The sequence below is a fragment of the Marmota monax genome, unplaced genomic scaffold (genome assembly GCF_021218885.2).
Source record: "Marmota monax isolate L192 unplaced genomic scaffold, Marmota_monax_Labrador192_F-V1.1 WCK01_AAM20220418_F8-fsc00228, whole genome shotgun sequence".
NCBI lineage: Eukaryota > Metazoa > Chordata > Mammalia > Rodentia > Sciuridae > Marmota > Marmota monax.
In genome coordinates this window covers 2333134-2346676 of record NW_026695240.1, presented here as the reverse complement: position 1 = coordinate 2346676, position 13543 = coordinate 2333134, and the positions used below count along the sequence as shown (strand labels likewise).

At 51.9% G+C, this 13543-nt stretch overlaps 1 protein-coding gene and 1 non-coding gene across 2 annotated transcripts; both read right to left on the bottom strand.

Moving 5' to 3' along the window:
• Positions 1–1026: 1026 nt before the first annotated feature.
• On the bottom strand, positions 1027–11362 carry LOC124089872 (ribosome biogenesis protein NOP53-like). Its single transcript, XM_046440102.1, is given in 8 exon segments — positions 1027–1137; positions 3323–3357; positions 7081–7192; positions 7549–7585; positions 7587–7864; positions 8801–8896; positions 10616–10686; positions 11038–11362. Coding segments are annotated over 8 exon segments (1065 nt in total).
• Positions 11363–12803: 1441 nt separating this feature from the next.
• Positions 12804–12929, bottom strand: LOC124089984 (small nucleolar RNA SNORA51). Its single transcript, XR_006850902.1, has one exon. It is a non-coding gene; the product is annotated as a small nucleolar RNA SNORA51 (small nucleolar RNA).
• Positions 12930–13543: the final 614 nt, after the last annotated feature.

Here is a 13543-nt window from a genome sequence, read left to right as displayed (position 1 = left end):
TCATTTAGACCATATTTAAGGAGACAGCATGATCTGCTTCGATCTTGAACATCAGTGGATGGCTATATGGGCCAGCCCAGCCCTATAGCTTGGGCTTACCTCACTAGTTCCTTCTGGAGGCCCCAGAGTTGAAAGTAGTCTTCTATAGCAAATTTGCAGTCACTACCTTTAGTTCTTGTTGTTCCATGTATCTTCTTTGGGTCCTACTTCTGGAACAGGGCTGGGGAGTGGGTTAGAAAAGGCCTTCAAAACCCAGGGGTTTGTGGGTTCAAGTGATTCTCCTGCTTCAGCCTCCAAATTGCTTGTGCCTGACTTGTATCTGTTTAAAAATACCAAGTACTGTGAGTACATATAACAAGAAAACTTGACCGTCCAAAAGGAGGGTGGTGTGTGCTCCACAATTTGAGGTAGGGCCATGCATGGTTTATACAGCCTTGCAGGTAATGTCTCACAGGGTGCAAAGTCCAGCTGACACCAGAATGACCCAATCACAGAAGCAAACTTGGCCTACTCTGTTCTTAAATGACATTATTGCTAAGGAGCCCAAGTTTGTCCCCAGGGCTTTCAAGCAATTTCATAGTTAGGGTTGGGGCCGCAATTAACTTAACCTTATGGAAGGAAACAATTTTCCAGGCTGACAAATACATTAACAGGGTTTGCTAGTTTCTTTTGGGTAGAAGAGTTACCCAGTATCTTTGGGAGTAATGGTAGCTAAATTATGGAATCATGTGAGGAGCCGAGTCCATAGTTAGCACTCAATGCAGGTAGTTGCGGTTATTAGATTATTTTGTGAAGCACTTTGGTTTGTGAAGCAGAGAGACTCAGATTCAGATTTAGCCCAGTGACCTTGGACAACTGACTTCACTTCTCAGTGCCTCGGTTTCTCTATCTATAAAATGGAGAGTTAAATAGCATCCACTTCATAAAGTTGCTTTGAAAATGTATTGAACATACCACGTTTGAAATGCTGAGCGCTGCAGCTGGTATATAGTACTGAGCGGATGGTATCATTTATTCAACGTTTTCCTAGTGGCCCATAAACCCTCTTAGCGTGGGGCTCTGGCTGTAGTCTTGGTTTTCCCAGCGGGTCAGACTTAACACTGGTCCAGTTGATTTCCCCTCCTGTGATCTCAGGTTCTGCGTTTATAAAAATGGACAATAACAGTATCACCCTGAGCAGGTTGTAAGGATTTGTGGAGATTGTATTCCCAGTCTGAGCCATCCCTCACTAAGTAGCAGCCCTTGTGTATTATAATTGTTCTACTTCAATATTCTCCATCTGGCCCAGAGATGCCTAACTGTGGGCTGTGACATGACAGCCCTGAGCTCCCCCTTTCTTTTTCTCCCAGCCTCAGTGTCCCATCTGTGAAATGGTAGTCATAGGACTTTTGTGCCAGGATTGTTCTGTTTTCCAGAAGATAATTCATCTTTGGTGTTTAGCACAGGGCCCAGCACATATTAAGTGCTTAACAAATGTATCGTTTTTCTTTTTTCCATAGTAGGCCCTTTCCTTTTCTGTTTGAACCTAGAGAGAGAGTGGAAATGAGGTCAGTGTTTCTTTCCCTTTCCCCCAAAGAATACTCACCAAGAACTAAATAATGGAACATTCTGTAGTATAAAGGCCCAAGAAGAGATCATGGCGATATGCTATCATCAGTCCCCTGCATATAGTCTTACCCTCCACCCCAGTATTTTCATTCCAGTGCCTTGTTATTTTTTGGTGTTGGGATGGAACCCAGGACTTTGTACATGCTAAGCATGCTATAGCTGAGCTATGCCTTCAGCTCCAGTGCTTATTGTCCCAGAGTGGCCAGCTCTTGACTGTGTCTCAAAGCCACCCTAATCCCTTGAACTCCAGCTGTGGAACCTGTGCTTCCTTGATGTCCACGATGACTGTACTTGGGCACCGTAAACTCAACATGACCAACCTGAACTCCTCCTCTTCTCAGATCCAGTAGTCAGTATCTAAATTAAACATAAAGCCAGGCGTGGTGGCGCAAGCCTGTAATCCCAGTGACTTGGGAGGCCTAGGCAGGAGTTCAAAGCCCACCTCAGCAACTTAGGGAGGCAGTTAGCAACTAAGGAAGACCCAGTCTCTAACAGAAAAAAAGGCTGAGGGTGTGGCTCTGTGGTTGAGCACCGCCATGGGTACTAAAAAAACAAGTGGAGGATGTAGCTCAGTGGTAGAGCACTTGCCCAGCAAGTGGCAGGCACAGGCCCCTGATTCAAACACACACACTCCCCTGTACAAAACCCAACCAAACCAAACCAGATGCCTCATTTAGCCAAGATATCTTTCCCTGAACATTTTCAAAGATAAACTAGATAAGAGAAGGAAATTGTTGGGGGATCAGGGCAAAGGACTCAAGACAAACCCTACCCCCTACACCTGAGCTACTTCCTCAGCCCTTTTTATTTTGAGACAGGGTCTGGCTAAGTTACCAGACTGGCCTTGAACTTGTGATTCTCCAGCCTCAGACCCCCCCAGTCGCTGAGATTACAGGTGTGCAAAGCCATACCCGTGTGTTCTCTTAACAGCTGCAGTGACCTTATTGTGGGGCAAACAGGGTTAAAAGGGATACAGCATCAACAGGACAGATGTAAAGTTGGGCTCTAAACTGACACTGACCAATTCTCAAAGTGATCACGTGGGGAAAAATTTTTTTTTTAAAAGATCTAAACTCCATTAAAATTTCTAAACACACTGGGCACCGTGGCCTTGGTCTCAGACGGCCAAGGTAGGGGGATCTAGAGTTTAAAGCCAGACTCAGCAACTCAGAGAGACCCTGTCTCTAAGTAAAAAATGTTTTTAAATGGCTGGGGATGTGGCTCAGTGATTCAGTGGCCCTGGGTTTGATTTCCAGAACAAAAAACATCCCAATCCCTAACCCACGTCCTATAACCTTACAGATAAGTAAAAAATAGCTTCTCGCTTTGTTTGGGGACCCAGCCTAATTCTATCAGTGTGGTGTCCCCTCTCCTTGAGGCTAAGCCACCCAATTAAAGCCTTACCTGTGTGCTCCTGCTCTCTGGCCCAATGTCATTGTGGTGCTCACTGGGTCAGAAGGTCCCATCTCTGGCATCAGATTTAAGGAGCAAGTGTAGGAGCAGCAATTAGGGGGCAGCGTGAAGTGTGAGTGCCTCATAAATAGAGCCAGTGCCCTCAGAACAACGACCCAAAGCGTAGCATGACCTACTTCTCCCTGGTCCCAGGGTGCCTCTCTGGCCCCTCCAATGCTGCCAAAACCCCAGCTCTACTGAGGTTTCATCAAGGACCTCACCCACAGCCCTGCCTCTGGGCCTTTGCACATTCTGTTCCTGCCCTCTGCCTCCTGCTGGATCTCTGGCGCTCCCTCCCTCCGTGGTTGCAGAGACCCCACCTGGTCTCACCTCGTGTTCACGGGCCATGTCCACGGGTGTCGGTGTCCACGTGCCCTGGTTTTTAACAACCATGTTGGAGCAGAGACCCGCTGTACTCCAATGTGACCTCACCTTAACTAATCATGTCCGTAATGACCCTATTTTCAAATAAGGTCATGTTCAGAGGTTAGGGGTTAGGATTTCACATAGGAATTTTGTGCAGGACACGGTTCAACCCATAACAGTACTGTTCAGAGGGCCCCAGGTGATCTCTCTGTGGCTCTATAGTGCATACCAGTGATGGAGGGGACAAGCAGTCCCTGGGCACGGCTCAGTGGCAGAGCACTGCCAGGACCTCACGAGAGGAGGGACATTCCTCTTCTGTCACTGAGAACAAAGGGGTCCTTGTTGCCCCGCAGGAGAGGTCAGAGAAATCAGTGGCCGCAGGCTGGCACTCATCCGTGCCCTTGTGTGTCTCACACAGCCCCCAGGAGGACACCAGCACCCCTTCCCCCGACTGCAGAACTGCACATTCGCCCAAACCCAGCACAACTGAGACACAGTCACATCAGCACCCGTCTTTATTCAGCCACAGGACACCACGATGGCCTGTCCGTATCCAGCCACATCACGACACATCCACAGGCGCAGCCATCGCCAGCCTGCTGCAGGGTGGGATGGGTGACAGTACCCAGCGCCCAACACACAACACACATGTATCCTCCCAGGAACACAAAGGCCACCCAAACAGCCAGCCCCTGGGACCCACAGTCAGGCACCAAGCACCATGCTGCACAGACTCGATCGCTAACGCCCATGACACACCAGCCCTGCAGAGACACAGCTGCTCAGTAACATGATAGGGCATGCTGTCATTCATCCAGGGACAAGACACACATTGCTGCACTTGGAGGCACACACACACACACACAACTCTCCGAACACACACTCACCCAGACACACTCCCAGACTTTCACATGGATCTCGAACACCGCAGCACAACACAGACCCGCAAACACCACACGGACATGCTCAATAGAGTCGCTGTCACTCAATACCACCATGCATAGGGTCCCCCACTTAGAGATGCATGGTAGCCCTTGGTTCCTGCCTCCTAGGTCTCTAAGTTTATCGAAAATAAATTTTATAAGCCAGTGGCCCACCTCCTGTAATCCCAGTGACTCCAGAGGCTGAGGCAGGAGAATCTCAAGTTGAAGGACAGCCTGGGAAATGTAGGGAGACCCTCAGCAATTTATCAAGAGCCGTCCTCAAGATAAAAATAAAAATAAGAAAGAGCTAGGGATGGAGCTCAGCGTTAAAGTACCCCTGGGTTCAGGACCATCAGGAGTTCCATGGGCCAGGGCAGAGCTTTGTGCCTAAGGTCCCAGCAATATGGGAGGCTGAGGCAGGAGGCTGACTTGAATTCAGGAGCTGGAGACCAGACTGGGCAAGATCCCATCTCAAAATAAATGAACAAATAACTGAAATTTTTGTTTGTTTTGTGGTGCTGCAGATTGAGCCCACAGCCTGGAGCATCCGGGCAAGCGCTCCACCACTGAGCTGCACCCCCAGCCCCTGGCTGTTCTTTTAGATCTTGATTTCCTCTCCAGATCTGATTTCTCTACCTTGTCTACAGCAATCATTGCCACATAATCCCTTGCAATGACGATTCATCTGCACATGGGACGGGGCGGGTGGGGGGGTTGTGGAATGCAAGAAGGAGTTCACATAGAAGTCTGGGGCTGCCGTCCTCATACAGCTCTGCTTGCAAGATCCACTCTGATCTGCTTGCCTCTGGGAAATTTGCTGGTACATGCATCCCTCCATGTCCTAATGATTAGAGTGGCTTGGGCTGGGGACATAGCTTAATTGCAGAGTGCTTTCCTGGCATGTGGGAGATCCTGGGTTCAATCCCTAGAACTGCAAAAAAAGGCGAGATGAGGGTAGGTCAGTGTACCTGGACTGCTCAGAACTGCACACACCTGCTCTCCTCTGGAACATCCAGACACAGGTGCATGGTGACTCCGCCAATGAAAACCTGGGGTACTGAGCTTCTGATGGGCTTCGCTGGGCAGAAATGCAACACACAGATTGCTGTCTTTTCACTGGGGCAGCTAAGCTGCTCTGAGCCACCCACTAGGTCATTTTCTCCTTTAGATCTAGTGCGTGTCTTTATTCTGATACAAATAAATCAACTACATACTGGCTCCCGTAGGCCCTTCTAGAAAATTTCCTAATTTGGAAATGGTTTTGGGGACAAGTAGTCACCCTGCTCAGAGAGGGAAGAATAGGAAGAAAAAGTTAATAAAACACAGCTGTTGCATGCACCTGTATTCTGAGAGCTCAGAAGGCTGAGGCAGGAGGATTGAGAGGTCCTAAGCAACTTAGTGAGACCCTGTCTCAAAATTAAAAAAAAAAAAAAATTAAAAGGACTGGGCATGTGGCTCAGTGGTTAAGCCCCGCTGGATTCAATCTCCTGTACAAAATAAAATAAAATAATAAAATAAATAAATCACAAATCACCCACATTGTTCCTTAAGGATAGAAAGACTCATTTTATAAAATAAAACTTGTATTTACATTAGGGAAAGAAGAATGGACAGTTTTCACAGGTTTGGAATGTAAGGCAAACTCCCATTTTAAAACTTTAGAATTCCAAATTCCTACAGCCTGCTCCCCCTTGGGAGCAGTTCCCACTCAGCCTCTCCAGCTCCATGGCTGAGCTCGCTCAGGAAATCCTGGTGCTAGCCGCTTGCCTGGAGCTCTGCAGAGTCTGCTGCATCTCTGGGATCCACCTATCCCCCTCCCTGTGCTCGGCTGCAGTGGGCTCCGTGCATTCTCTTGTGGGGACATAGCAAACACATTCCCTCAGATTTTCCTCCCATTAAAAATATTGAACTAAGCTGGGGATGTAGCTCAGTTGGTAGAGTGCTTGTTTTGCATGCACAAGGCCCTGGGTTCTAATCACCAGCACCATAAAAAAAAATTGAGTTAAGAATCATTTGGGGGCTGGGGATGTGGTTCAAGCGGTAGCGCGCTCGCCTGGCATGCGTGCGGCCCGGGTTCAATCCTCAGCACCACATACAAACAAAGATGTTGTGTCCGCCAATAACTAAAATAAATAAATAAATAAATATTTTAAAAAAAAAGAATCATTTGGCATAAAATCAGTACTTTTATTGGCGACGCAGTATAAGACATGCACAGAACTTCTCGGTTTTTGCTTTCACTGACCCTAAGTCTTTTTTTTTTTTTTTTAACTGGGGATTTAAGCCAGGGGCACTTCACCACTGAGCCACACCCCCAGCTTTTTTGTGTGTTTTATTTTGAGACAGGGTGTCGCTAAATTGCTTAGGACCTCCCTAAATTGCCGAGGCTGGCTTTGAACTTGCAATCCTCCTGCCTCAGCCTCCCGAGTTGCTGAGATTACTGATGTTTGCCACCACTCCCAGCAGTTTCTGAGGGTCATCTGTACCCACAAAAGAGGCACTGGATGGCGATCCTAAGGAATTCCTGGATCATTTCCATGGAGGGAACTCAACTCAGGACAAGTGGGGTCTTGGACTTTCATGACAGAAAAGAATTTCAGCAGCATCAGTAGAGGCACAGGACTTTATTTAGAAAAGCAAGGAGTACACTGGAAGGTCCATCTCAGAGTGAGAGATGTGTTTGGGATTCCCTGGCTCCACTTTTTCTTTGGGGGTATACCCAGGATTGGACTCAGGGAACTGAGCTCCACCAGCCGCTGGGCCACCTGTGCCTTGATCCCGCACAGCCTGAAGAACTCCTGGTGCCTGAGCCGGGCAGCCCACAGCGACGCCTGCTGCACCCTCTGAGGGCGGGGTGAGGGCTCAGACTCACCACGTGCCCCCCCCCGCCCCCCGCCCTCCAAGCCCACGGCCCAGCCTCTCCTGTCGCCTCCATGCCCATCAGTGTCCCTCACGTCCCTCACTAGTTGTGCTCCGGAATCACCTCCAAAGTCCTCTCTGGCCCTCAGTCCCCGCCATGAGCCCAGGCAGGGGCTGCACCCTGCTCACTGCCCTGCTGCCCCTCCCCAGGGTGGCTGGACGGTCCCAGCTGAGGCAGTGGGTGAGGCCCCAGACAGCAGAACCTGCAGCCCCAGGGCAGAGGAGGGGAGGCCGGGGCGGGAAAGCAGAGGAGTCCAGGAGGGGCCGGGGCAGGGCTCACCAGCCTCCGCGCGGCCTTCTCCCACCACCTCTGCTGCTGTTTCCTTCTCCATGGAGGGCAGGCGGCCAGGTGCCTGTGAGGTCTCCGCGCCACAGGGGGCAGGGGACAGGGGCGGGTGGGGCAGGGGGCTGGGTGTGGGAAGGGGACAGGGTGGGGAGCAGGGGCAGGGGACCAGGCGGGTGGGGCAGGGGGCGGGGCAGGCTGCGCTCTCCTGGGTGGCAGCCTGCTCTGTGGCGGGCAGGGCCACCAAGGGCTCCAGCTTTCCTGCCTCTTTCTTGCGCTGAAGCTCCTCTTCATGGGCCACCAAGAGCAGGGCCTGGAGAGAGTCGGGGGAAACATGAGGACCCAAGGCTCCTGCAAGTCCCAAGCCCCGCTCCAGCCCCGCCCCATGCTCAGGCCCCTGCCACTCCCGAGGGGCTCTAACCGACCCTCACACCTGCCCTGTCCCTTCTGTGGCTGCTACACACTAGAATTTCACCAAGATAAAATGTCCACAATAAACAGGCTCCTAGGCCAGGAAGACTGGGGTTGCCTGAGTCTAGGGGAGGCGGGGACACGGTGGCAACAGCAAATGGGCGGTCAGCTTCTTGCAGGGGTGATGGATGCACACACCCCCCCCCCCCCCCCCCCCCGCACATGCATTCCCACCCCCCACCCCCCCACCACCCCCCCCCCGACATCCTCTCCTCCTGATTGGTGGAGAGGCCGCCTGGCAACTGGACACTTCCCAGCACTGGATCTGCACCTGGGGCAGTGACCCTGAACTCTCTAGCACCCTGTCCCTGAGAGGTGCCCCTCCAGGGAGCACGAAAGGGGCTTTGTCACCTTGGCTCACAATATCTGTGCTCCAACAAATGACTGGGAAGTGAACCTGAACTCAGTCAGATCTCCCCGCTGCCACGCTGCCAGTCTTTGGATCTGAGGCCTTGGCATCTACATCAAGGACTTCCCTCCTGAAAGGGTGCTGGGGTCCCCACCTCAGGCCTTTGCACACACTGTTCCTTCCGCCTGGAAAGCCTACTCCCCTCCTCAGCCTTCTGAGTGCAGACACCCCCCCTTCCAGGCCGCCCCGGCTGGGCAAGTGCCACACTCCCAGCCCCAGGCATCCTGGGTCACTGCTGTCTAGGAACAGACCTCAGAGGGCTCTCAGTCTCATCTGAGTCCCCAGTGCCACCCAGCACAGGGCTGGCACAGCAAACTGACCAAGTAGCAGAGCTGGACCCAGAAGGGCCGGGCTGGGGCCTGCACCCACCTGGTGGTCCTCGAAGGTCAGGTTGTAGGAGGCTCCTGCAGGTGTCACCTCCACAGCAGGTGCCGGGGAAGGCTTGATGTGGAGACCAGGTGGCCACTGAAGGAAGGCAAGGCCGAGGCAGGCTGAGGCCTCAAGGTGTCCCTCAAAACTCACACTGAAGCCTAACTGCCCATGTGATGACATGAGGTGGCAGGGCCTCCAGAAGATGAGCGAGTCCCAGAGTGACTCCTCCTAGAGGGGCTTCACCAGCATCCCCCCTTCACCTTCCGCCTCCTGGGCCATGAAGGCTGGGCTTCAAGATTCCCCCAGGAGGCAGAGACCAGCCCCCACCAGACACCAGACCTGCTGCTGCCTCCATCCTGGGCTCTCAGCCTCTACACTGTGAGCAATAAACCTCTATCCCTTGTTCATCTCCCAGCCTCCGGGGTTCTGTCACAGCAGCACCAAGGGACCAGACAGCCTGGGAGGCCTGGCGCTTGCAACCTCACAACCCAAAGTGCTGGGCCCCAGGGCTGCAGCTGCCTGGCTCCATGGCCGGTGGGACCCAGCATCCCTCCAGTGGCAGACAGGTGTCCTGGGGGCAGGGGAGCTGCCCGCAGGCAGGAATGTCAGCTCTCCAGGTGACAGGCCACATGGTGTCGTCCCCTGCAGTGGGAGTGCTTAGTGGTAGTCACTGCACCTCCAGCTGTGCCACAGAGGCTTGAGCGCCCCCCTCTGGCAGAGCAAAGCATGATGGAAAAATGCTTTCTACAGTCTTGTTGCTCAGCTGGCCTGAGCACCCCAGGGGAGCCCGGAGCTCCTGGGAATGTGAGCCACCAGGACCTGCGTTTTCACAAGGCCACACGTGATTCAAGTGCCCACTGCACTCTCCAGGAGTGCTTGTCCCTCCTCCCCATTAGGTCTGTGTCCCAGCTAAGGTCACTGGTCACAAGAAAAGGGGTCACGAGGATGCCATGAGAGCTCTCTATACCCAGCCCCTGTGAGCCTGCTGCTTCTGTCCTGGAACTCTGTTCTGGTCCCCACCAGCCCATGCTGGCTCAGGAACCACCGAATAACTTTGGCTCCGGGTGAACCTGGCCCCTCGTGCCTGCCCAGTGCCCGCACTGCACTGCGTCCTGCAGGAAACCCTCTGGTGGCCTCCCCAACCCCAGTCACAACAACCCCACCACCTGGCCTGCAGCCCCCCGCTGCACTGGCCTCCTCCAGGCTCCTGCACAGTGCCTGTCCTGCCTGGTGGCCTGTGCACCTGCTGGCCAGCAGTCTCTGCTGGCGCCGCCCCCCTCCGCGTCCCTAGGCCGCTGGCACTGTTCCAGCAAGGCTTCCGGACTCCCACGCGTCGCCCGACCTCCCACCCCTCCCAAGTCTGTGCGTGGGCAGCCCACGCACAGAGACACCACCGGGGAGGAGGGTGCCGCACCCTCAGACTCTGCAGGCTCCCGTGCCTGCGCTGCCGCGCCCAGCAGGAAGCCGACACCCGTCACCTGAATGAAGCTGGACCCCAAGACCCTGGCTCCTAACACTCAGGGTCTCCTTCTCCAGTACAGACGGCCACAAATAAAAAATGCCTAATGTGCTGGCCACAGCGGCTCCATGTCACCTCTAAATTCCCCAACTGCCCTGTGAATTAAGTCCTTCTGCTGCCTGCAGGTGAGAAAGGACGCGGCACATCAGCCCGGCTGGAGCTGGGACAGCAGGCAGGAGCCTGGCCACCTGGATGGCAGGCACTGAGGCAGAGACAGAGACTGCCACCAGGAAGCAGAGGGCTCCTGCCACTCCCACCCCCGCCCCCGCCCCCAGCTGCCTTCCCCTCCTCACCCTCACTCCCTTCTTCTTGGTCGGCTCCAGGAAGAAGGCATCCTGGCCCTCCAGCGGCTTGTCCAGAGGGTCTGCAGAGACAGCGAGCAGCTCTGGGGCTTCTGGCATTGGGACCCCCAGGGCCTCCCTCCAACCCCTCCTCATTTCCAAAAAATGGCTCTGACGCTCAGGTGAGGAAGAGAGATTCACAAACACCAAGCCAGCCCACCGCCACACTGGGTTCAGGCAATGACCCTAACCCCAGGCTGAGGCGCGAGACCCCACAACTGCAGAAAGGGGAGCACAGGGGAGAGGGCACCACTTCAGGGTGCTCAACTCTGCTGGGGCAGCCCTTGGACGCAGTGCTCCCATGCAGCACGCAAACCACACAACTGTCCATGTCAGTCCCAGCCCTGTTTGCAGGTGACACCGAGAACACTCACTGTCCGGGGCCCAGAGGTCATAGAAGAGCTGCTGGATGGTGTCCTTGGGCCCAGGCTTGCTCTTGGCCACAGGAGGGTTGAGAAGCCGGGCCTGGGCCCTGCGCACGTCCCGGGGCAGCTCGCCCTGCTTCGCCAGCTTCTCCCATAGCTGCTCCTTCCGCTGGAGCTTCTTGGCATTGGGGACCTGGAGAGCGAGGATGCTGCAGGGGGCAGGAAGCCGCAGAGGGCAGCAGGTTGGAGGGGCTCCTGCCACCCAGGCAGCCCCTGCCCAGCCCTCCCCAGAGGCACTGCACCTCCCGCCCTTCAGAGGCCTCTTCCCAGCCATGCTCCTGAGCTCGACCCAACAATGCAAGGACCCTGCCCTGGACGTCCCCTGGCACCTCACACCTGCCGGGTTAAAACTCACCTCGGCATCACGTGTCCCCTCTGCAGTGCTGCCTGACCCGCCCCTAGCCAAGTTCCCAGACTCCCCCCAGCCCTGTCCCCTAGCCAAGTCCAGACTGCTCCCCACGGCATGGGCCCAGCAACCTAGCCAGCCTTGACAAGATGGCTCCTGACCTAGAGGGAATTGGGATGGGCTTATCACTAACAAACTTTGTCTTAATTTCTTTTCTTTGTGGTTCTGGGGGTTTGAGTCCAGCGCTTCCTGCATATCAAGGAGGAGTCCACCACTGAGCTGCATCTAAGACCCTGAAAATCCATTTTCTTTAAATCACTTCTCATCAGATTTGTTTCTGCTTCCTTTTACTGCTTGAAGCAAGTCCCTTTCTTTTTGTGGAAGAATAATAAGCATTTAAAGTAAGCGCTCTCCAAAAGGCCCCAGCTCCTTGGATGGTACTCAGCTGGCACGCCTTAGCCAGGATTTTAGTTGAAATGTCAACTCTTGAAGTTCTCATGCATTCCCTTGACACCACATCTCTGTGGAGTGGCCTCAAGCCAATTTCTAATTTTTCATTCTGTTTTACTTATCAAGATTGAAACATAGACATTATGTCCATTTCACAGTTCAGAAAACCAAGACTCACAGACTCACAGTCTAGCGACCCACAGCCATGTCCACGGCAGCACAGTGAGTGACAGCCAACCAAAGGGGCCAGCCTAGGTGTCTATCAGCAGATGAATGGGTGAAGAAAATGTGGCGTATGTACACGATGGAATGTTATTCATCCATAAAGAAAAATGATTATTGGGAATTCCAGTCCTCTTCCCTTAGTGTGTAGATATTGGTCTTTTCCTGTGTTTTCCTATTGTCTTCCTTTGAACATTTCCTCTTCTGTGGTTACCAGTCATTGTGAATTACAGCTAATCCAAAGGGTCATTTTAACCTATTTACCTCTGTAGAGTCTCTGCCTCCAAATAAATTTGCATTCTGAGGTCAACATATGATTTGGGGAAAGGTAATTCAGCCCATGCATCTTGGTTATGAAGATTTCTTTTAAAAAATTCTGTCAAGCACTAAATTACTTATGTCTTTAGGTGTACAAAATGTTCTTATCTAGGTTTCCAATTGCTTCTAAATACTGAAGCTGTAATGTTCTGTTGGCATCAAGTTTTGAATAAAGCTCATTAGAGATTATTCATCAATATATATGTTCACTATTCTGGTGTTAATATATTTCATATCTTTAATATTGTAATCTGAAGGACTGTGGTTGTGTTATAATTAGGTGTGCAAAGTGCCAGAACACTTGTTAATTATTGCACCTAAACTAAATTAGTAGTTTATTTATTTATTTTTTGTTCTTTCTTTCATTTTTTTTCCAACTCCATATTTCCCCATTCACAATGCAGACCAGGCACTGGGCTGAGGTATACATGGGGTAGACTTACTCTGCCTCCTCTTGCTATACAGTCAGTGTAAGAACAGAGCCTGTGGTAAGCATCAGGGGACCCAAATTCATAATTTAATAGAATTTATTTCATCACATTTTTTTTTCTGTTGATCCAGAAAACCAACATAGAAGGGCTCTTTTGTTCCAGGCACTGTCTTGTAAATTAAAAGTGGTCAACATTAGTAATAAGTCAAATGGCTGTAAAATAAGTAAATTGTTGTGATGGTTTTGAAGTGTTCACCAAAGCCCATGTATTAAGAGTTTGCTTCCCAGCCTTTAGGATTATGGGTATTTGTGGAGCATTTAGGTGATGGAGCCTAATGGAAAGAGGTTAAATCTCCTGGGATAAAGTTTTGAAGGTGATATGGAGACCTTTCCATTTGCTCTCTCTCTTTGCTTCCTGGTCACCATGACGTGCCTCTGAGTCAAAATAAACCTTTCCCTTTTAATTTGTTCACCTCAGGAATTTTGTCACAGACAGGCAACCTGACTAACATATATAATTGCTTTAATCTTAGAATCAGATACCTTACCACTAAGTGGGTGATTTTCATAGCTGCACTTCTCCTAAGTAGTCCATGAGGGGCCATTTGTCCTGAAAAGGTAAGGGCCCTACAGATCATGAAAATAGATCACTAGAATACCCTTGGATCAGGCCAGTCACTATTTAATAC